At 32.6% G+C, this 26,194-nt stretch overlaps 1 protein-coding gene across 3 annotated transcripts; it reads left to right on the forward strand.

Annotated features, from left to right (window-relative positions):
* LOC101744433 (transcriptional repressor CTCF) lies at positions 1-25,275 on the forward strand. Of its 3 annotated transcripts, none has more exons than XM_062675175.1 (15): positions 17-172; positions 268-703; positions 4,594-4,665; positions 6,777-6,913; positions 11,100-11,261; positions 12,826-13,001; positions 14,464-14,633; positions 15,149-15,285; positions 16,311-16,461; positions 16,865-17,031; positions 17,177-17,313; positions 17,517-17,754; positions 19,652-19,862; positions 20,226-20,338; positions 20,622-25,275. In XM_062675175.1, the coding sequence occupies exons 3-15, from the start codon at positions 4,596-4,598 to the stop codon at positions 20,700-20,702; spliced, it is 1,950 nt and encodes a 649-aa protein (XP_062531159.1). In that variant the 5' UTR covers positions 17-172; positions 268-703; positions 4,594-4,595; the 3' UTR covers positions 20,703-25,275. The 3 variants fall into 3 exon arrangements, with proteins under 3 accessions (XP_004932797.1, XP_062531159.1, XP_012551504.1); XM_012696050.4 differs by having other exon boundaries at positions 268-387; XM_004932740.5 differs by lacking the exon at positions 268-703 and having other exon boundaries at positions 1-172.
* The last annotated feature ends 919 nt before the right edge of the window (positions 25,276-26,194 follow it).

Genomic DNA, 26,194 nt, shown 5'->3' on the forward strand with positions numbered 1-26,194 from the left:
CCAGCTATTATGGATTACAAACCTATTTTCTGGGCTGGTCACACTGCGGTTTGTCACTGCTGTCTTGCGTAGTTCGTTCGTCCGCCATTTCGGCGTCACTATCGCATTTCAGAATTGATTGAAACGCCCTCATTGAGGGAAATTAGAAGCTCCATTGTTGGATTCACATCAGGTACTTTCATGAAATAATTTAATTCAAATTTTCAAATTACCGTGGTTTTTATACTCAATATTATTTATACAACTAAAAAACCTACATATTAACAGACACGTGGTGCAGTGAAGTCCAAAAGTGTTGAAATTTTCCGTGAAATCAAAAGATAACTGACGACATGAAGTGTCACTCCAGCGCCTCCTGTGAATTTCAACAATAGTTTCCTAGTGGCGGTAATATTTTGTCGTAAACTTGTATGGCATTTTTTAAATCTAATATCTCTTTTAATCGGCTTCTGCTTTTCATTTTATTCATGATATCACTGCCGTTGAAACATAAAATGGCGGATCATATACTGCCTTCGGAGAGTGAAAAAAAACTTGAATTCGTTTGAATGTCTGCAGTGTTAAAATGCCTGTTTTGTGTATTGATGTTTTGTAGAATGAGTGTTCTAATGAATTGGTTAATCATTTAATTTCTTGTCTTGCCACACAAACATTTAACTGTTCGAACAGCGAAATAAATATAGCTTGAAATACGTAACGCGAGGTGAGCGATCGAATTTATACAAACATTTTGTATTCTCAAAATCTCCACTCTGTTCAAAACTCAGTCTCCTTATTATAACATTCCATATTATAACATACTTTAGGTATGTATAGTTTTCGAATGCTTTCATTATCAATATCTCCAAACTGAAAAAAATAATGGAATACACATCATATCAGTTTAGTAAAAAAACGATATTCACAGATAATAAAGAATTATTTAAAAAAAAAAATGAGAAGTTTGAGCACATTAGAAAAAATAACATGTCAGGTAGAGAAAAGATAAATTTAATAGTACTTAAATATTACACATATGTATTATTATTTACTAGAAAAATCTACTGAAAATAATTGGAACCCTACCCAGTGATATAAAATCTTGGAAATGGAATATTTAAATTTAAAATCACAGACACTAATATGATAAGTTTCAAAATCTTAAAAAAAGAAATAACAATATTCACAGATGAGGTTAGTAAATATCAATATTTTTCCCCCAAAATGACACAATTTGCATTATTTTTTACATTTATATTTAAGAAATGAAGATTTTCTTAAACTAACACTAACCAAATTAAATTTGTCTTTCATAAATCACAGTAAAAGCTCACAGTGACCAATTAATCGAGAGGTTAATTTACACTACATAACTAATTATGGTAATTTAAGAATGCTCATATAAATGGAAGATTTCTTCAATCTCACAATTCACTAGCACTAATAACATGAATTCTGTTGTACTTCTGGTATTATAAAACTTTTCTATACTAGCAGTACATTCACTGATACACATGACTGGCTAAATAAATAATAGCTCAAAAAAAACTAAAAAACATGCTTTCATAGAAAATTCAACTACAAAATAGAAAATATATTTATAATTAAAAAAAGGGTATTAATATATAAGCGTATTGTTTAGTTTTTTTAAAACTCTGTTTTATTTTACATTTTTTTTAGTTTTTTGAGTGTTCAGTAGCATTATGTATCATAAATTATTTATTACTGTACATTCACGCAAATATGACATCTTACAATTTGTTTAGTGAATAAAAGAAGGTGCTCAAATTAATTTATGGTCTTGATTGCTGAAAGTAACTGCTTAAAATATTGAAATGTCATTGGTCTTTGATAAGTGTTAAGGCCAAAATTCAAGTTAACCCAATGCTTTGAACGGGTCAAAATCACTGTCAGTTACATACATACCAACATGAGTATAAAGCTAACAAAAGCATATTAAAAATTAATTGATAAACTTTAGACATTAGATCTCAAAAGAGTATTACTGCTTACTGTCTGTTCACATAACTCAGAATGTTGAATAGTTTATTTTTTTCAAATTTTTTTCTCTGTGGCTGTAAGGTCACTATTTGTATAATTTGGGCACCATTTATGGGTATAAATAAAACTTGTGATAAATCTACAAGGAAAGAAATGATAAAACACTGAGAAGGATTGATAGTACAAAAGGAAAGCCAACCTTTTGCAATACCCAAAGATGATGGTTTTCCACCCTATGAAGCATTTGGCCACATATGAAACTACTTCAAATGTTCCATGTTTACCTAAACAGAGAAAGTCATCTTATTGCCGTAGTTGAAATATTGGTTTTTGGCAAAACAAAATACTTTTAAAGGGTCCAATGAGCTGAGAAAATAATATTTGCATGAATACAACCCTGTAGCAATCGTTTCACACACTATTTGAAGACTTGGTAGGAGAAAAGATACCTGATAGCAAGGAAGGTACCCATGTTGAAATAATGCCAAAGGCAAACTTGGCTTGCACTTGTAAGAAAGAATGAAAACTGGACAGTTAGGTAGTTAAAAAATGTTCTTTTTTCTGAACAGACAAAAATACAAAAATAAACAGGGTATGTTGTGATGGAACATGATATATATGAAGCCCTCCAAATAAAGCATTAACTGTAAGTACACATGAGCTGGCAATTTTAGCTTAAAAAATTGTGAAGGAAACATAAAAATTTGGGGATACTATTCTGGAGACGGTATTGGACTTGTTAAGCTGATAAAAGTAAACAAATATCAATTCCAGTATATAAATATACTGAAAGACACAATGTTACTTTAAACTTCCGGTTATTTGAACATTTCAACGGATTAGTGATCCAAAGCATACAGCATGCATCTTTAAGGAATCTCTTACATTGCAATCAGTTTCTTTCTTAGATTGCCAGCTAACAACCCAGATCTGAACCTAAAAGTGCATCCATGAAGTGAAGTCATTAAACAGTTTTAGAATAACAGCGTGGCAATTTAAGAAAGCTGTATGTTTAGGAGAATGACACTATCTCTCTTGCGAAATGTCAAAAATTGATAGTCAATGCCTCAAATAAACAAAGCATTAATTAAAACTCGTAGACATGCTTACTAACTAAAAAAAAATGTTAAAGTGTATTAAATTGATTTTTTCTTATTACTTCATATTCATGTCAATTTTTAATCTAAGTTTCATAGAGAAAATTCTAGAGCATTTTTAAATCGTTCTTATTTATTTGCTTAGTTTGTCCATTGTTTGAAATTTGGTACTATTCTTTCTTTCTGGTCGTTCCCTCAATGCTGAGGATCGTGACTGTATGTTAATCTTCACCACTCGGTCCGGTTCTGCGCCATCTGTACTATAGAGAATTAATAAACATTGCAAGAACAATAATGTTTTTATACTATATTCCTAACCCAGATTGCACCATTTGTGTGGCTATTCCATAAAATAACTAGGTATTTCTAAGAATCACATCATGATTTAAATAAAAAAGATGTGGAACTTCAGATCTATCCTAATTATATATCCAAATCTATATATTAAAGTAATATTTGTTGCTATGAATAATAATATGAAAATGCTTATGGATTATTTTTTATTTGCTTAAAATCTTTAATCTCTGTGATTCTTTTCTATTAGTTAACTGTTAGTTAATCGCTATATGTATGTCATCAAAATTGTTGGTAATGAAAAAGTATTACTCTGGATTTCATATCTCTTAGTAGATTTCATCTTCTTAATTATTCATTGTATTTTCATTCAATTAATCTTACTGTTCTAAAATCAAGATGTTGTCGATTATTGCACTGTCGATTGCATCTATAATTGAGATGACATAATATGTCAATTACTTATCGTCAATTTGTCAATGTTTTTATTGATTATTACTTTGTTGGTGCAACTAACTAAATAAATAGAATATACTTGAAAATATATACTTATTAATTAAAACTGTGAGATCTTTGACCTTTTGAAACCAAAAATATCTACTAGAAGAATGAGCAAAATTTTTGGACCATTTAAAAAAGCTCATGATAAACTACATTAAATGCAAACATTTTTAAAATATAATAACAATTAATAAACTAAAATCTATCTAATAATTGACCTTTTCTAATGTCAAGGTTGTTATACAATTTCTTTTGTAAGCCTTGACTGTATCATATTTTTTACAAGCTTATAAATTGCCAAGAAGCTGACAGTAAAAAATTGTCATATATACATAGATTGAAGGAGAAGCATAGGGTAATATTTGCAAAGATGCTATATAAATTTCTGCATAGCTTTTTCAGCTGCAAGATTTTGGATATTTTTGAATTCTAAAATTATAATTTTTAAATCAATCAAATAATGTTGATATTAATAGATATCTAAAATAAAATACATAAGAAGCAATTACAATGCTCAATTTGTAGTTTTGTAGTTTACTAACTACTTATGTAATAAAAATGTTAGCATTTGTGTTATTTCAGTGTATTTATTTTCATTTTGATTTAATGTTTTATTATTTCTAGACAATAGAAATATCACTTTTATATATTTTCCATTCATTAAAAGTAAAAAAGAATCAAAATCTCTAAACCCATCATACAAAGCTAACTTTTGTTGCAGTTATGCCTCCTGGTAACAGAAAAGAGAAAAAAAAAGACAACATGGATGAAGAAACTACAACAGTTATCACTAGTAAGCTGCTAATTTTACTTAAAGTTTACTTTTTATTATGTTAAAAGTATCAGTAATTTAATTTGAAGCAAATCCTTTGAAAATTATAAATTATTTGAAGTTCAGTTTTCAAAAATAATTAAGAATGCTCTAATTTACAAAACAAAAAAAGAAAGGATACTAGTAGTAGACAGGGACTTGGCTTGCCTTCTTATATTAACTCTGTCCATGACTGATGATGACCACTTAGATATGTTACAACAGCTCTCTTATTGGTTTCGAAATTTCGTGGCATTGAAAATAACCCACTTAAGCTATTTTCAAAGCTTTACTTTAACATAGTGACTTAAGATAGTTTAAGATACAACACAACTTGGCTATTTCACAAGCTTAAACTTTAACATAGTAATACTGTTCAGTAATAGTCTTTCGTTAATAAGATTGTCACTAGTATGGTGGACTGAAACTGTTTGAGCTTATAGTAAATTTATTAGAGACTGGGATTGGATTAACTCAAAAGCATATTTATTTTAATGACGTAAATAAGTTTTAACTTGTAACCTGTTTAATGTTTGTAAGGGAATATGGTTTACTTGAAATTAAATGCTATAAAAACTACTTTGTCAAAAATGTGTTTTGTGTGATGGCATGATGGTTGGATGGCTTGTCAGTAAAATTCTGTATAGTATGATAAACTATCAGTGAAATAAATTCACACTTCAGTTTACAATTTTTCAATGTACCATCCATCCATTCTACAAAGGTTAGGCCACAAAAGATAGCTTTAAAAAATGAATATTATCCTGTCATGAGCAGTATTTAAAATAATTCCCGATTTCAGTACCAATACCTATTGAAAATTAATCGATTAAATCATACCCGCCCCTCTCTCATTTTAGGAAGTTAGGCAGTCTCGCCTTTAAAAATATCATTAAGAGTTAGTTGTGATCATTATTAATTTAGGCTATAGTCGTTCACTGCTGAACATAGGTTGCCCCCAAGGTTTGCTACAATGACCGGTTATGTTCCCCCCGTCCAACGGTTTCCGCGATCATCATCAGGTCGTCGGTCGACCTTGTGAGTGGACCCTGCCTTGTCAGCATTGCCATTACTCCAATGCAACAGAAACTTGCACCACGTGTGCATGTGTAGGCGATACGATTTATGGCCTTATCGACAGATTTACTGTGATTTCCTCTGCCCGTCTACTGCTATGAAAATATAATTCGATTTACAAGTTACATAATACCTCAGTAGACAGAAACAAGATTTGCGTTTGTTTCATTGTGCTTTTTTTGTTGTAAAAATTTTAAATGTCGCCACCGAAAATGAACGTGTAAGTAAATAAACAAAACTAATATTGTTTTGTCATCATTGGACAATGCTTTATACGAATTTAATTAAAATGTCAAAATAAGTATTATTTTTGAGGCTCATTTTAAATTATGGCATTGATACACTATTTCTCAAATTATCCACCATTTTAACTTTTTATCAAAATTTATCAATATTATAAAATGAATGTTTGTATGTTGTTCTCAATGAGCCCCTAAAACATCCGATTATTATCAAACCTGGTGTGGTTGTTCTTAGCACTCATGGGAAGACTTTTGTCATAGTACAAGCAACATTAGGTACCTAGATATCGCGTGAATAATTTCAAGAAATTGTTGTTTTTCATACAGTTAGCGATGTCACTGCAGCACATGACCGGGTTTCACTAGTAATTAAGTTAAACAGTCGATCAAGCTGTAAAAAAAACGAAATCAACCTCGTATTTTCCAAATTAAGTTGTAAGGACAATACGTATGCGCTTTTAAACACTATCATATAATATCGAGCGCTTATCATGTGAAATATCAAAACGACATGCGTGATAATGAGTCTTCTTGAAACCATGAAAACTGAAGGCATGTTTTATTGATGGTATGACGATAAAATGGTTGTGTATTGTCCTATTCCACCTTATTAGTCTTAATTTCGGTTTTATTTGTAGTATTAAATTAAAATTCCCCGTGTTTGTAGGAAACGATCACTTCGCTATCCGCTATCGGGTCATTTTCAGGCGAACTATCGTTAGCATGATCATCTTATAGCGCTCATTTGATTATTAATATCTATTATTGTGACAGTGGAAAGTGAAGACGAACCTGACACAGGGGTGACATACTTCGTAGACGAAGAAGGCAGGTACTATTACCAGCCCACTGGGAATAATCAGGACCTGGTTCCGCTGCAGACTGAAGCAACGGAAACCACAAATAAAGACGTAAGTACAAGCAACACTTTTTTAGTACGTTTATTTAGGTATTATAGTAGTATAGTAAGTTTTGATGCAATAATTCTCTACCGGTATTAGCTATGACACTTTTCTTTGCCCAAAATATCTGAAGATTTATAATACAGATTTTGGAGCCCAGTACCGACCCCTGGCTCTCTCAAAGGTTTTACTTGGTAGTATTTGTAATTGTTTAGTTTTTTTTTATTGCTTAGATTGGTGGACGAGCTCACAGCCCACCTGGTGTTAAGTGGTTACTGGAGCCCATAGACATCCACAACGTAAATGCGCCACCCACCTTGAGATATAAGTTCTAAGGTCTCAGTATAATTACAATTACTTGATACGGTCCTGTCGTGCAACTTAAGCTGTGAGTGTGTTATCTTTATTAAAGTAGCTGTACCCGTCCGCTTCGCTGGGCATTTAAAATTAACGTTGTTATTTCTCACCCCCACAACGATTCTCATTATTAACGCCCCCGCAACTGGTGTAGGGAGTCCAACACTCAAATAAATATTAGCCTATCCATTAAGTACGTGTATTTTCTACATGGATGCCAAGTTTCAAGTCAATCGGATGCATGGTTCAGTAGTTATAACGGAACATCCGTAAAAACCACTGTAGATTTATATATTAACTAGCTGACCCGGCAAACGTTGTGTTGCCTTAAATAAGATTTCTAGAGAAATTCTACTGTAGAAAAAAAACCTCATTTAACCACATAATACCTCAATATAAACAAAAAAAAAATCCAAAAAATTAAAATAAAAAATTAATGTTTGGGGTGGACAACCCTTTTCACTTAGGGGTATGAAAAATAGATAGTGTTTTTTTTTTGTCAGGAGGAAATCGCCGGACTCGAACCGACTAAAACCTCCTGTCGCTCATGAGACAGAACTCATGTAAAGGCAAGGGGAGGAGAGTGAAGCGTTTAGTGCGGAGCACATCTCTCCCATCACCCTCCCCCTCGGGACGCCGGGCCAGCGATCGTCGGCGCCACGACCACCAGCCCTCTCGGTCGGCAGGCTGTCCGAAGCCCGCCTAGATGGCGCCGGTTTGAATTGGTTATCCTACGAAATACCCCGCTGGGTCAGAACCAGCGTGGGTCGAGGATAGCCGGCCTTCCATCACCCGGATGCTCTTGCGTAAAACGCGTGCAGAGCCGCTTGCACAGATAGTAGCCGATTCTCAGACCTACTGAACATACTATTGATACACAAATAAAACCAAAAAAACATGGCTGAAAAATGTATAGTAAATGCTCTCAAATATATTAAGTGTATAATCTATGATGTATAGTGAGTAAGTAAGACAGAAGACCGGCTTCGTCCTCATCCCTACTACGTGATGTTTGCTGGATGAGTGGTGACACCTAGCGGGGATAGCTGATCGATTGATAGTTGATCAGTAGTCGACCGGCGAGGGCGGCAGATCAAATTCAATTTAATAAAAGAACGAATTTAATTAAAAGAACTTGAAATTATAAACTCTGAATAAGAATTTATCGTACTACAATTATTATATTTGATTGCCATCTTGCAACCTTATTGCGGATCTGTGCATAGAATAAAAAAATATTAATCGGGATGGAAAAATAGGGGTTGAACGTATAAGAGTGAAAATTTGAGTAATATGTTTTTATTTATTTTAAGTCATGGCAAAACAAAATAAAAAACTTGCCCAAAAAATTTAAGTTTATAATTAAAAATAAAAAATAGGGGTTGATCATAGAGGGATGAAAAATTGAGAGTAACATCAGATTTTTTATTTTAAATCATGATAAAATAAAAATAAAAATGAGAATCTTGCCCAAAAATTTTAAAGTTTTTAATTAGCAAATAAAAAATAAAGGTTGATCGTAGAAGGGTGAAAATTGAGGATTGTATGTATTTTTGTATGTTGTATCATAAAAAAATAGAAATTAAAAATTTTGTCTAAAAATTAAAAAAAAAAATTTAGAGGTGGACTACCCCTAACATTTAGGGGGATGAAAAATAGATGTTGGCCGATTCTCATAGATACCAGATAAGCACAAAAAATTTCATCAAAATCGGTCAAGCCGTTTCGGAGGAGTATGGCTACGAAAACTGTGACACGAGAATTTTATATATTAGATACAGATGTTTATTTTGGTGAGGCGAGTTATGCGGACGGACGCATGAGTAGCTATCCTTGTTCTTCTGCATTTGAGTGTTTGGTCTGAAACATAAGCAGGCTTGTATTTCGAATGCACGTCTTAAGATGAGTAGGGGCCATCACGTTATGGTGTCTGGGCTTCGGTCCCCCTCAACGGCGGTTGGATTCTGAGCCACTTACACCTAGCTAAATTGCTCTGTACCGAAATGTCTTTTACAGTAATTTCTTTTGTCATGTATATTATGCAAAACAACTGAGCTCAGATTATACTGAAAGTTATTTATTATCTTAACTTAAAATTGTCAGTGGGCTAGTGTGTGATAATTTTATTCGATTAAACTGTAACCAAAAATAAAACTAGTTGAATTGGATTCTAATAAAAGGAATAAGCACGGAACTGGTCTGCCATCGTTTCCAATAAATAAAAAATACCAGTAATCTCTGAACTCATGTGACATGATATAAAGATTTTTATTTTTTGTTTCCATTTCAACATCAAGTCTTATTAGTAGCCCATTTTCAAATGTTAATTAGTCTTTTTGTCATAAATATTATTTATATTTGAGCTTGATAAGCTTCAGAGGCTTGCTATTACTACTGCGCTCGCTGTCGCTGTAGTGCCCGAAGTGATTCTTGGCCTCCGACAATAAATAAACATCGTCATTCGTCTGGCGTTTATTTTATTATTATTTGTGGTCATAGGTTAACAAAGATGGTGCTTAATATTAATAAAGGTATCAATCAGTATGTCCTGCTAGTAAAGCGTACAAATATTAGGTTTAAGTATAATCTACATAAATGCGTTGCGTAAAACCTTGGCACTTGGAGCTGTTCACTCGCTTCACAGCCTAACCCTGATCTACCTGCACTAAATGCCCGAACCACTTGAGCCTGGGCGCCTTCATTTCCCCCAGAACATTTGGCTCAACAAGAAGCTCCTCTACATCTTTGTTGTTCCGGATTCGCCACATCCCACTGAACCGGTGTCAGTAACTTCCTCCACTTTTTTCCTCCTTTCTCTCAGTTACGAGAACTTTTATCTCTTCTTTCTCTGAAAGCGTCTATGCTTCGCATCCATACAATACGATGGGTTTGAGAGTCTTGTATATCCGAATCTTGATGCGCCTGCTTCGTAACTTCGAAGAGAAAACCAAATGTAAGGCTGCACTGTATATAAGAAAATTTTGTGTACGAATTTAAATTTCATTGGTGTCTGTTACATTGCAACCAAGGTACCGGAATTTGGTCATTCCTTTGTACTTTGTATTTCCCACAACTAGATCTTCTCGACTTATGTTCTTCGAGTATATCGACCCATGTAAGATGACTCCGTCTTTTCGTGGGTCACCCGAAGGCCAATTTGATAGGCTTCCTGTTGGATGACGTTGAATGCTTCTATGACGTGCTGCTTCCTTTCTCCTAGTAGAACAAGGTCATCGGCATACTCACCTTATGCTGTCCCTTGAGCCGCGTTCAGCCGTTAAGTGTGTAAACTTTCCGTATGACGTGTTCATATGGTAGGTTGAACAGCATTAGTGACAGAGCGTCCCCCAGCCCAAGTCCAGTCAGTTTATTGTTAAAAACTAGTGGTCCCCCGGTACTCGGAATTCGACTATAATTAATTGAAATTATAAGTTTGTACACTATGTATTATGATTCTATTGTCGGAGACTATTATACTTCTATAATCACAGATTTCGTCAAGACTATGTACACTTTAGACAAAATTAAATATTAAATAAAGACAACCTATTCTGAATTTGACCACAGACTATAAGCAATAAGAAAAATTTGACAATAAACAAATAGTATGCATGTGTGTGTGTGTGTCAAATACATGGTAGTGTGTGTAATGTTTTCATTGATTGATTTAATGTATTTTTTAAGCATAAATTAAAAATATATTATCATTCTGCACTACTTCTCTATATTGTCTATAAGTGTGGGAAATTTCATACTCCTCCGTTCGCGCAATTTTCGTAAAAAGGGGTACAAAGTGTTTGCTTCACGTATTATTAATATATATTGTTGTTGTTGACAGTCTATTAGCGATGCTGCTGAAGATGTGCTGATGAGCAACGAATCCGAACAATACCAGACCGTGACTCTTGTTCCGTCAGAGAACAGCGGCGGTGAAGTCAGCTACGTCCTCGTGGTGCAAGAAGAGACTAAACCTATCAACCTTGATATTAAAGTCGATCAGGTAAGTGTTTATTGAGTTTTAAACTGATACCGTCAATTTAATTTACTACATTTAGCAAATTGAAGTAGTAATGGTTGAACAATTTGAGCTGGAGAAAACAAGTGAGGGCCAACAAGAAGTACTTGAGAAGAACTGAAAACGAAAATCAATGTTTCGTTAATTGGAAGCAGTCATTTATTTCGAATTCATGCTCTCGATAACAAGAATGCGGTCTGGATGCGTATTAAAACATTTATCTGTAACATAAAAAACAAATTATACCGATTACATACATGATAAATAATTCACGATATCCAATTAATAATATCTCATTATGACAAATAACAATTTATCTGAAATGATTTCCTGTTGTTGCCTGCAGAGTAAACCAATAGGGTGAATCTAATTAGAAGTGTGACCATTCGTACATCCCTATCGCCCACCTTTGTTACAAAAATCCTTAGCACTCACTTTTGTAACGAAATAAAACTAATGAAGGTAGACAAGATCATTGTCGTAATTAACTTCTTCACGGAAGTATCACATAAGCGTACGAGCGTAAAATACGATAGAATCGAAAAAACAATATTAGTCTGTGTGAAATGATATCAAAATTATTTTCCTCTTATCATAAAATATTATACAAATATCTCGGAGTCGAGAAGAAGAGTCCTACTCTCTTTGATTGGCCATCAGGATGCATTATTTTATAATAGTCTTTCAGTTTTAATAGCAATGTTGCGTTACTGTTCAACCCTGTGGAACAGCGGTATTCAAAAGTATTGCCAATAGTTTCGTAACAAATGATCAAAGTGCAATACGAAATTAAATGTATTTTAGGTAAATAAATAATCGGGAACAAATCACACACGGTCACCTGTGTGCTTAGTGCAAGTTCGTTAACGTTCTCGATAGCGTAAAAGTTAACTCAAATTTGTATGGAGTTGGAACGTTTGCCTATGTTTGCCGCTAGGGGCGCTGTTTCGACGTTTTACGTTAAAAAACTCGCACCAAGCACACTGGTCCTAAATTAGTAATCGCTGTCTTATGGAAATTATAGTGACGGGTAGTAATACATATTTAAATATTTAAAAATATATTGTGTATTCAGTCGACAAACGTCCACGCCTTAGGTAGCTTATTACATGTATATATTATAATATATACATATAGATTTTAAAAACCGAAACAAAAGCAAACTTGTTCGTCGAATATCTCCACGATGTGGGAATGTATACCAGTGCTGATGATGTAAAAAAAGCGTTGTAGAGAGCTAAAATAAATTAATGATTGCATGGTTTTTTTTCTATGCAAGTTGTGTTCGAATGACGGTTACAATCAGTATTAGTTTTATACACCTCGATTTGTATAAATAGATCCAAACAAGTTTCGAAAGCCTCGTTGGTCTAGTGGTGCCATATATGTCGGGTTTGATACTTGATGAGAACGTCTCTTTGTTAAAGAGTTTTGATATTAATTAAATATTAATCTGTGTTTCCGGTAACTATAATATAAGAAAATCGCTAGCTATAAGTCCTTGAATGTGGTATGCGTGAAATGTGTAACGTTTATTTGTACAATGTAGGATGAAGAAAAGGTCTCCGAAGACGTGTATAACTTTGAAGAGGAGGAGATTGAGGCAGACGTTACCGACGAAGAAGACGAAAGCGAAGCAAAGAAAGCTCAACCGCAGACGAAGAAGGGAAAGTTCTTACGTCCATGTTTCACGTGCAATTTTTGTTCGTATTCAAGCCACAGGCGGTGAGTGTTTTGAGTATATTCCTTAAACCAAACTGACACTGCATTCCGTTTTCAAAGTAGCTTCTCTATATCCGTGACATGTGAATTTGTGACTATGTGACATCATGTCAGTTCTCATATCATCATCATCATCATCATTCTCCGGCCCTTCTTCAGTCACCTGGGGTCGTTGCAACATGCATTCTCTTTTCATACTCCTCGTATATATTTTTTTATTGCTTTGATAGGTGGACGATCTCACAGGCCACCTAGTGTTAAGGGGTTACTGGAGCCCATAGACATCTACAACGTAAATGCGCCACCCACCTTGAGATATAAGTTCAAAGGTCTCAGTATAATTACGACGGCTGCCCCACCCTTCAAACCGAAGCGCATTACTGCTTTACGTCAGAAATAGGCAGAGTGTTGGTACCTACCCGCGCGGACTCACAAGAGGTTCTACCACCAGTAAAAATACTATTTCTTCGCTCACTCCCTTCTTACACATATCGTCATTCACGCAATCCATCCATTTTTTCTTAGTCTTAGTCTACCTCTTCCTCTATATCAGTTCTTATCTATATTAATCTATATACAGGTAAAGGTAAAAAAAATTGTTAAGCGTCATTTTCACTTCTGTTTGTCAAGAAATGTATTATACATGGTCACAGTGCCTAACCACATTAATAACCAGACAGTCTTGTGCCACATAATACATTCATCTGTGATTTTGACAAGCAAACATGAAATTGGTTACCTATTTTCTATGATTTCATATAGAACAACATTTTGAACCTATCGAATTTATCTAGAATAATCACTGACCCGTAGCAATAATAGCGTAAACAAATGAACAAATCCAATAACTACTGAGTTACTACTGAGTCCAATAACTACTGATAAAAACCTTTCTCAGAATGGGGATACCTTAGATGCAAAGTTATATTTAAAACATTCAATAATTATATTATTATGAACACTCAGAATTAGTTAAAGTAGTAATCTAACTAAATCATTGTACTGTTGTATTATTATGTTTGGTATTCAATTTAAAGAATAATATAATATAAAATGTTGTGAAATATGTAGTTTCGAAATTATGTACGTATGAGTTTGGAAAAATTCGAAGATATTCATCACTAAAATGACGTAATTGTTGATTTCTACAATAATAATAGAATAGTGAAACGCTTTTAAGGATAAAATAACTTTAGTTACTGAATTGATTTGTTTTTTTTTCTAGTTTTGTTTTTTCTTTTAACATAAAGCTTTAATATTTGAATAGTAATAGTAATAGCGAACATATATTTTTAATACGTGTGCAGTTTAGCCATATCAGTACTAAGTGTGAAGGTAGAGAGGAGAAGCAATCATGTCAGAACTATGTGGGATGGTAGAGAGAAGCAACTTTATGTCTAAAATTGTTAGTTGAAATTATTCAAAGGTATACAAGATGTTAATAAAAAAAATATTTGCTACCCAGATATCTGCTTCTTCGCCACATGAAATCTCACTCTGAAGATCGTCCCCATAAGTGTGGTGTGTGCGAGCGCGGCTTCAAGACAATTGCATCGCTTCAGAACCATCTCAATATGCATAATGGAGTGAAACCTCATGTTTGCAAATTTTGCAACAGCCCCTTTACTACCTCAGGTAAGTTTGTTTTAACTTTCCTTAGAATCGTGGTGAGTTGAGGTCTGTAACTTCAAACTGTTATTTACATTATGATTTTGGTTAGTAAACATAAAAGTCAGAACGTAACAGAAAACTACACTGCTAAACATTTATTACAAACAGTCATTTATGTTTAATATTAGAAAAACAATTGTTTAATTGAATACGCAATTTCGAAAAGGGCACATGTCGCATATTTTGTCAAATACGTTTTTTCATACACATGTAGTTTTGAGGCTTACCTACACCCATTTTATAATAATTCCAGTCATTTTCAATTGCTACTTAACACTAAAATATATCTCAAAAGTTAATATTTTAAATTTTACTCTGTTTTAGAAAATAATCAGTTTTTTTCATTTCCTGAACATTTTACATTTTCAGAGATGTGCCTTTTTCGAAAGTGCGTATACAATTAATGTTTACTTGTTTCAGAAATTGGTGTTTGTGAGTAGAAAAAGTTTGTAATGTATATATGTTATTGGTTTTATCAGGCGAGCTGGTCCGTCATGTACGCTATAAGCACACACACGAAAAACCTCACAAATGTACGGAGTGCGACTACGCTTCGGTCGAACTTTCGAAGCTGCGTAGGCACGTGCGTTGTCATACTGGAGAGAGACCTTACCAGGTAACGCAAAAATTAAACATTACTATATCAATTTATTTATCTATTACATTACTATGTATATCAATTACGAAATTTTCAAATCAATATTTTTGGAGTGAAAACAAAACAGTGATTTCTGATATCGTCGTTGTCAAATCAAAATCTGCTATGTGCACTTTTTGGGATTTTTACTTTTTGACCTTTTCGTATAGTTCACAGTCCTATCTACCGTATAAAAAAACTGTTGTGTCTATAGCTTTAATATTTATCTATAACTTTCATTTGATGTAGTTCTTAAAAATTCACCTTTTATATAAAAAATTATACGAAAGTGTTTTTACTCGCTAATTCAAAATAAAGTTTTTGCACATAGCAGATTTTGGTTTGACAACGATATGCTAGCACACAAATAGTCATACTTCAAATTTTATATATTGGACTGCGGGACTGCTACTGCCGCTTTATATTGCGGGTAGCAATGTATAGTATTTATTTCTTTAGACTATGAATTTCAGTTTAGGCATAAATAAGCTTAGCAATTAAAAACTGAATATAAAGAAGCACTTAGATTGGAGATAATCAAAATCGCCAGTGATTAACGGATCTGAAATGAACCATTTATAGAAATCGGAAATTATATAAACTTTTTTTTCTTCATATATTCAGTGTTTAAATTTATCTATTAATAAATACAAAATTAAATATTCGCCATCGTCTTATGGTGGCTAGGTATTTGAAAGTATACTGGCATGTTGTTTTAACGTGACAGCCGTGTGGTTACTGTGAACAGCCACTAGAGAATATTAAAATTTACAAATATAAAAGCAAAATAGTAAAAAAAATATTACTTAAGCTTTGGAGCTTTGATGGTGATCCGCAAAAAGCGCGTACTTGACATTGTCGAACTTACGTTTGACGGATTTGTACGATTTTCATCTTCTAATATAGATGATGAATTTATCAGATCAGATAATTTCATTAAATATAACATTTCGTCCGTTATCAATGTTGTTATTAATACAAAATTATCGTATGTTCATTATCAGTGTCCACACTGCACGTACGCTTCACCGGACACTTTCAAGCTGAAACGCCATCTCCGTACTCACACTGGTGAAAAACCGTACAAATGTGAACACTGCAACATGTGCTTCACACAATCAAATTCTCTTAAAGCTCATAAGCTTATTCATAATGGTAAGTAATATTTTTTTAAATATTTAACCAGTCCATAAATTCTTTCAAGCTTATTAAAGTCAAAACTCAACACTGTTGTGATTGGAAGTTAGATGAAATGAAAATATATTATAAACATCTTAAGAATTTGATTCGCGAGAGAATCATACAAAATATTTGTCGGAACAAATATTTGCGGTGATTTGTCGAAACAAAAAATAATTAGTCAATCAGTTATAGGTTCGTTTGAAATGTAGGTATAACTGTTATTGTATTTGAATAAATAAAAAAAATCCGTAACACACCAATTTAAATTTTTTAACTTCAACAATAACATTTCCATTATACCATTATATTTCCATTGTATATTATTGGTCTTTGAATTTTTCTCTATCATGCTTAGAATAAATAATACCTTCAACAGTGTCTGAAAAGCCGGTCTACGCTTGTGAGTTGTGTCCAACGAAGTGCGGCCGTAAGACTGATCTTCGGATTCATGTGCAGAAACTTCATACATCTGACAAGCCTCTCAAGTGCAAACGATGCGGGAAAACCTTCCCCGACCGTTATTCCTGCAAAATGCACAATAAGGTACTAAGCATATAGACTAATGGATAGTTACACCTTTACAAAACCCGCCAAGACTCACTGACGAAAATAGAAATAGAATTTTTTAAACAATGATTTCAATATTTATGTGTACCATTTATAATCCATATCAATACTTACTTTACAGACTCACAATGGCGAGAAATGTTACAAGTGCGAATTATGCCCATATGCTTCTACAACACTACGTCACCTCAAATCTCACATGCTCAAGCATACTGATGAAAAACCTTTTTCTTGTGACCAATGCGATCAATCTTTCAGGTAAATTGTGATTTGCTAAGAAAACATTATACTTCGTAATTATGGGTAAAAGGCCGGGTATTTATAAACTCATCAAAATGTAATAAATGGTAACAATAATCTCTATCTATATAAATATGGGACAAATAAATATGCATATAATATTTTTTTAAATAAGTTACTTCAATAACATGGATTAAAATAAAAACTAAACAATTTAACAGGCAAAAGCAATTGCTACGTCGTCATCAGAACTTGTATCACAATCCTCACTATGTTGCCAAGCCACCAAAGGAGAAAACCCATTCTTGTCATGAATGTAAACGGAATTTTGCCCACAAAGGCAACTTGATTCGGCACCTGGCCACACACGATCCAGAATCTGGCCACCAGGAAAAGTTGCTTGCTCTGAAAATGGGACGTGAAAAGAAAATAAAGTACCTCAATGGACCAATAATCAAAGTAAGTAGTGCTTTTATTTTATGGGATTAATGGGCAGACAAGTTTAAAAGGGAATGCAGCCCACCACCTTTAAAAATCTCATTTGTACTGCATAATGGCTTAATGGCCTTGAAACCGTAATCTACCCATGAAGCCTCACTTAACACAAAACTGTAACAATTACCCTAAAACGTAACCGAAATTTCAAGTATTTTACAAATAAAACTCAGTAATAATGATTTTAACCAGCATTAGGGGTCAAAACTAATAGTACTGAGTTTCCTTTTAGATAAGTCTGCTTTTATGCTGAAAAGTTTAATCTCTGTATGTAATATAGGTGCTGTGCGCTTAGAATGTTTCTGAAATGTTTAAAACATTAGCTGTGCGATATATTAAAACTTCCTACATAGGATAAATTGATAATTCAAGTATAAGATAAATTATGCATCCAGTAGAACAATATTATGTTGCATACTATATGATAACATTTGTTCTTTTACTGCTTATACAGGTTAAAGAGCACTTGTAATTGTAAATTATTTTGAACTAGCGACCCGCCCTCGCTTCGCTTCGGAAATTGTAATTTATCATTGATTTCTCCACTATTTAATGGATGTTATACATATAAACCTTCCTCTTCAATCACTATCTATTAAAATAAACCGCATCAAAATACGTTGCGTAGTTTTAAAGATTTAAGCATACATTAGGGACAGAGAAAGCAACTTTGTTTTATACTGTGTAGTGATAAAGATAGAAAACCTGTTTAAATTAACTAATCACTTTTGAATTTTGTTTTTGAGTTGAGTTGAATAGAGTTGATTTTAGAATGTGTTTGTGAATGTGAATTTAGAATTTAGATTTTGGAAGTAAACAAAGTAAAGCGAGATTTATGTATTATATTATTAACTAAAGCAGTGCATAGCGAAGACTTAATAGCAATGTTTGCACTTGATCATTGCGATGTTTAACTACAAGCAGCTGAGCGTAGAATGCGTTTATAGTGTATCTATACTAATATTATAATACACAGGAAAGATTGTTTGTTTGTTCGCATTGAATAGGCTCCGAAACTACTGAACCGATTTTAAACATACTGTCACTGTTGGCAAGCCACACTATCCCTGGGTGACATAGGCTGTATAATATTGGCAAAAAATTAGGGTTCCTTACTAAAACTTCAATAATGTAACCCCAGGTGTAAAAAATTTCCTATAATACTCTTTAAATCGCGTGCGCTGCTACCCGAGCGAAGCCGGGGGCGGGCTGCTAGCATCATATAAATTATATAAATAGCATAAATAACCAATTAACATTAACGAAATTATTTGAAAAAATTGACATATCTATTAGAAGTTTACTTTTGGGAAAGATATTTATTCAGAAATCAGTTATTAAACGCTGCAGAATCTTCCCTGGGCTTTAGAAACTAATTAAATCAAATAAGCTAATTTGATAATGTGTTGTTGATAATGTCTGTCTATTAGTGACAAAATTTTTGACACCTTGATTTCATAATTCTACATATTCCTCTCTGCAAAAAACATAAAAATTCTGTCTCTGTAATACCAAAATATGTAAATACATAATTTATTGGCTTAGCGATATTTGAGTTATTTTTAATAGCTTTCAAAATAATGTATATGTGCAACCCATGCTCGAAAACAAAGACTATTGTGCTAATTAATTTTTAAAGTGCTATATAGGATAATAGGATAAAATTTACATTTGAAACTCACTTATTTTATAGTTTATAATAACAAACAAAACATATAAATGCAATTCCGAAGATATTAAAAAGTGTTTCTAACCACTCTTATATATACTAAACTCCAGTAGTAATTTATTTATTTAAATCTACAAACTGTTTTTAGATATGTCCTATTCTACTAAAAGTCTGCTCAATCTATTGTTTCAGGATAGTGAAAATGACGATCCTGATGTGATCCGTCTTGGACTCGGGACGACCGGTCTGAATTCTAACGATCTGAAACGAGGCGAGCTGGTAACCGTCGCTGACGGTGAAGGACAGCAGTATGTGGTGCTCGAGGTTATACAAATGGAAGATGGATCCGAGCAACAAATTGCTGTTATAACCCCTGATTATCTTGAAGAGGAAGATGAAGCAGGTGATTATTGATATATCAGCTTTTTATGTTGTACTTACTCGATCCCCATAGATAATACAAGGTTAACATTGCCTCCCAACTGAAAATTGAAAGATTAAACTTTTAAATTAGAGTTGTGGTTATCCCATTTTAAAAAATGCGCAATTTTTTCACTGCTGAAATATTGTATAGTTTATAACAAATTAAATTAACTTATTTAATTCTTCTAAATTCATTGTTTGTCTGATATTTAAACAGCTAACAGCACTTATTACTGTTATTACTGTTCAATTATATTATATAATAAGTATTTAATTATGAGCTTGTATTAATTATATTTAATTTAAATACATACATATTTAAATTATTTTATTAATTTAACAGAAATGGAAAGTGTAGATTCTGATGATGACAAATCTTCTATAGCACAATCCAGCCAGAAAAGAACCAGGACCATTAAAGTAGAAAACGATGTGGATTCTTGCTTCGGTTTTGATGTATGTTTGCTTATTATTACTTAGAAATACCTATTGAATACTAGTCAAATATGAAAATAAATTAGTTACAATATGTAAATATAAATTAATATTTGTATGTCTTCTCTCTTACTGCACGAACGTTCACGTTTTTTATTTGTGAACTAGACACGAATTTTCAAGAGGAATTTTCATGATCCTGAAAATCTATGAAAATAACTTGTTAAAATTTTGTTTTATAGTTATTTAATATTTTCAAAATTGTGAGTTCTTCACATAAGGTAACTTAATGTAAAATTGACAGGAAGAGGACGAAGATGAGGAGGAGGGTGAGGATGAAATCGAAAATGAGGAATACAAGGAAGTGGTGCTGCGCATAGTTTAAAACTATTTGTTACGGGTCTCCAACAGGAACGAAGCGTGCAGAGTCTCACGCAGGTTTTGGGATCTGGCGCTAGAGCAGGCTTAGATCCGAATACTATAGTTTAATTAAATTTACGTCAAATTTTGGGTATGAAGATAATCAATCACCTTTAATAATTACAAAAAAAAAATGTTTACTGATTTGTTAGTAATTAAGAACTGTAAGTGATTTTAATCCTGAATGTTTGTTTATGATTAATTATGTGCATACTATCTCATAGTATATATTTAAATATATTGAACTGTTAGTACTAGTAGGTTATTAAAGAAATATATATTATGCATGTATATTTATTTATACATCTTATATTCGCAGATGTGGTAAGCTTAATAGGACTTGTAGCATTTTAATAGTAATAGGTTTGTTGTCATTGGATAGTGTGTAGATCTCGAAAATTAGTCTTGCTGTGTACTTTGATGTACTTTGTTTTTATTTAAAATTAATAATAACGTTTTAAATTTAGATATTTGATTAAATAAATGTATTCATACTCTTTGTGTAATAATATGGTTTTGCCATAAAAGTAAGTCGGAACGTTAACCATATTCGTCTAATTAATTTTGGAAAAGAAGAAAAACGAATCAAATTACTGGTTGTATAAAAATGTACGATAATAGTGTTAACTAAATGAATAGGTGAAGACACATTACTAAGCAAATATTATTGTAAAAAAAAGATAAATAATGTAAGTAATCTTATTTAAGAAATAAGTAATTAAAACTTTCATTTATTACAATATGTTTAGTAATATACCAATAATTAATTTTCCTATAATACAGTTAAGTTTAAAGCTATTTCATTTGACACCTTGTTTCTATGGATATATTCATGATCATATGAGAAAACTAGCTGTACCCGTCCGCTTCGCTGGGCATTTAAAATTAGCATTATTATTTCTCACCCCTACAAAGATTCTCATAATTAACGCCCCCGCAACTGGTGTAGGGAGTCCAACACTCATATAAATATTAGCCTATCCATTAAGTACATGTATTTTCTACATGGATACCAAGTTTCAAGTCAATCGGATGCATGGTTCAGTAATTATAACGGAACATCCGTAACAAACCACTGTAGATTTATATATTGGTATAGATTAGGAAGTTAGTGACCTATGCATCTACACGTATAGAATACCACGGAGCTTGAACAAAGCAGAGCTAGACGATGTCTCATGTCGAAAGTATACATATTAAATTTCTAGAAATTTCCTGAATTGAAAGGATTGAAAGGAGAATGAAATAAAGGATGAACAGTTGTATATGTATAGAAGCTCGTCATATTCAACGTAAGAAGCACGTTATTTCATAAACTTGCTTCGGGTTAAAAATAAATTGTATTCATGTAAGAGGGTGCTTTCAACATTATATACCCCTAATTTATTTCAAGTCAAAATCACTTTCGAAGATAGAAGTATAAAATTCAAAATTAAAGTTTAAGAATACATAATATATTATAAATGTTAGTACTTCGTTACTAGTATACTAGTACGTATATACTATATAAATAATATACTATAATTTAGTTTATAATAATGGTCAGTATCCTGATTCATCCGTGTAAAGTTACGGCGGGTTATTAATTAATCTGAATTGAAATTGTATTAATCTTTCCTTAAGTTTATCTCATTTCTTTTTGACTGTTAACTGCGTGACACGGAAATACTTATTAATTATTCAATAGGATTATGACAATTTGACATTTTTTTAAATCGACGTATTTAAATATTTGGGAACTGATTTATTGAGACTAATCTTAAAATAGAAACATTTATTTTGGTATAGTAATTACCAGAACAATTTTTATTATATTATTTATTAAGAATGCAAACATAAAATAATTAAAAAATGAAATATTACTTTTTTTTAAAGTATAATAACAATCATATTTAAATATTCACGTATTTTACGTTTTACGCACAAAATAAAAAGTTCTGCAAAATCGCACTTATTGTAAATTTTCAGCTTTATCTTCCAATAGAACATACATAGCTCTGCAGAGACACCATAAATAAAATAGTTTTAGTTTTTGAATTTAGCAGATACAATAAATACATATTGACTGATATACCTACATGTATCATAAGCCGTCAATTTTCAAATTCGTCAAACAAATACTTAACAAGAAGTCGCCGGAAATATTCCCCCTCAAGGCCCATCAATAACTGCTTAAATTTCCGGTTTGTTTTAGCGAATTTATATTCTTTTTTCAATACAACTATCTACATACAATTATTCATCATAAAGCCCGTTGTTTTTAAAAATCTCTACTTCAGTAGTCACTATCAAAATTAGTATATTGATTACGTTCCGTTCGCTTATTTGATATATTTAACATCACCGTTCTCGAACTTTCTGTAATATTCTAGTTGTATGTCGATCATAATAGGAATATTTAAACAATTCGGAACCTGTCTCAATACGGACAAAATACTGAAACTTTAAAACCACGTAAAGAGCCTGAATTCAAATTATTTTACATATACAAAATGTTTGTTTTATTACAAATAAAATAATTTTGAAATGTTAGGGACTTACGATATTGAATCTAAACAATGACGTCACTCGCCGCTCATCTTTCCTTTAAATTATAAGACTAGCGTATGGTAGCTTTGTGGCTTAGTATTTATTATAAGGTGAAGCAAGATGTTAGTAGTAACACCCAAAAAGAGTTTAAATTGCGTGTTATAGCTATCGTGGATGTTTTAAATAACTAAATCTCGTAGTTCACGGTGAAGGAATAACATCGTGTTAAAACAAAATCCGCAAATGTTGATATTTGCGTAATTCCTGACGGCAGCGCTCCATTGCTCTGGTTTCATCGGCTTTTCATGTCGTCTTCAATTCGGATAAATAAAAATCTGCATTTAAAAAATGCATTATATTTCGTTATGTATCGCGATCAGTGCGGTTGACATATTATTGACAAATTGTTTAATGAGCACTTAGTGAAACTTCGAACCGAGTAAAATCGAACTATCGTTTCCTAAAATGAATACGATTATCGGGTGAATAATTAAATGTAATTGATCTTTTTTTTATTGCTTAGATGGGTGAACGAGCTCACAGCCAACCTGGTGTTAAGTGGTTACTGGAGCCTTACTAAGGCCCATAGACATCTATATGGTAAATTCGCCACCCACCTTGAGATATAAGTTCTAAGATCTCTGTATAGTTACAACGGCTGCCCCACCCTTCAAACCGAAACGCATTACAGCTTCACAGCAGAAATAAGTAGGGTGGTGGTATCTACCGGCGCGGACTCCCCAGACGTCCTACCACCAGTAAAAATTACGCTGAAGTAAAAACCGTAATCCAGGGTAAAAAAACATTACGCTGGATTACGGTTTCCCGGAGCAGTGGGGACTGCCGTCAGGCGTCATGTTGGGCGGCAGCATCAACATCGCTATAAATGTTCAGCGGTTATCACTTACCATCTGGTGGGCCGCTGGCATTTCTGCCTGATTATGCAAAAAAAAAAAAACTTTTCGAAAATATATGCCCGTAAAGGTAAGAAGACGAATTTCGTATTTCAATGATTAATTTCATTGAAATGCAATCTTATTTAAGGTTAATGCTAATTTAGATTCCTAATAATCTTAGGATATAGTATATGTAATCTGTCTATCCGTTATCCTAGGCTACCACGCTGGTTGTACGTCTTGTAGAATGAACATACATTTGGTTAGTTGCGAGGTTTGAAAACTTATCTTAGATTAAAGGATAGATAGGATATACAAATCTAGTTATATTAATTCGTATATAATATTAGTAGAAAAGCGATTATTTCAGTATGCTAAATCATAATGATCGGTGTTGCCAACATTAAAATGATTAATAACAAACAATAAAATATAACTAATGTAATAATGTAATAAATAATACATGCGTATATTTAAAATATCTTAATTAAATTATATCAATATATAAGTTAGATTCCTGAAATATTATTATGCTTGATAAGAAAAATTTAGTAGACAATTTTCAATATTGACATCCTTTTTTTCAACTGCCCATAAAATGTATGTATTGTGAATATTTTTTTGTTATAATGTGATGTGTTTTCACTATCAATTTAAATATTATTGCACTTTCATGTTACATATTATGTGGTTGGTGTAGTTTTAAAAATTACGTTTAAGGTTGTCTTGTATTGTAGAATTAATTTTAGTTGGTAACCGATAGTTTTGTAACTAATTGTATGTTTTAAATACAATTTTTTTTCCTTCCTAGTAATAATATTACAGAACAACAAAAAGAATTTTCTTATAATACAAGCAGTCTTTATAAATCGTGTCGTAATATTTTGTTTATTATGTTAACTTCGATAAATACATATATGTACTAGATTATGGTCACAGTAATTGAAACATTGAATACAAGCTTAGTAAAATTATGACATAATCAAAATAGTTCACCTAAGGAATAATTGTCTGTTATACTTATAAAGTGTTTGATTTGTTTTTGAGAAATCGTCGAGGGAGACTTGAAATTTTAATATGTACTTAAAAATGAATAGAAGAATGATACATCAAGATAGCATTTTATTTAAATTGTCTCGGTCGACACTAATATTCTCACTGTTTTTGGAGATGAAAAATAAATAAAAAAAATATTTTTTATTGCTTAGATTGTTGGACGAGCTCACAGCCCACCCGGTGTTAAGTGGTTACTGGAGCCCATAGACATCCACAACGTAAATGCGCCACCCACCTTGAGATATAAGTTCTAATATCTCAGTATAGTTACAACGGCTGCCCCACCCTTCAAACCGAAACGCATTACTGCTTCACGGCAGAAATAGACAGGGTGGTGGTTCCTACCCGCGCGGACTCCCAAGAGGTCCTACCACCACCAATGTTAATTAACTTCCTAGCTTTTTGATCTGTGGTCAGCCCTCCTGTTACTTTTATGTCATTTCTGGTGGTTTTGTGTCGTATATATAACAATCAATATATAATTATTATAGGTATTAATTGCACAGAAGAGAGCGAGACCATTTTTTATTCAAGATTTTCTCTAATATTGGTTACGTACCAAAAGTACTTGAATTCGTCTATTTTATACGTCTCATAGATTAGGATGTTAAAGACGTTTTGGGTGTTGCAGTTGCGATCAGAGAAACAGCAATAAAGCTATCTTCCTCTAAAGCCTTATATACAATACCTATAGAGATTATTTTGGGTTCTCAGCAGCGACTGCCCGCATATTAATGGTTATGAAGCCGGTTTTCGCAGGTCTTTTGTGATTGGTGATTGTGTCCGTAACAAAGAACCATGAGCACAGAGCTGATTCTTGCTGAAACCCAGTAACGTAAAATAAATATTTCTTCCTGATTATTTTTAGTTTTTTAACTTAAAAATAAAATGAAAAACCCTGTTTAAGTGATATTGCCACAGTTATTATTTTATATTATGTTGAATATAAATTATATAATGACATAAACAATCGAAT

The sequence above is a fragment of the Bombyx mori genome, chromosome 1 (assembly GCF_030269925.1).
Source record: "Bombyx mori chromosome 1, ASM3026992v2".
Classification (NCBI taxonomy): Eukaryota; Metazoa; Arthropoda; class Insecta; order Lepidoptera; family Bombycidae; genus Bombyx; species Bombyx mori.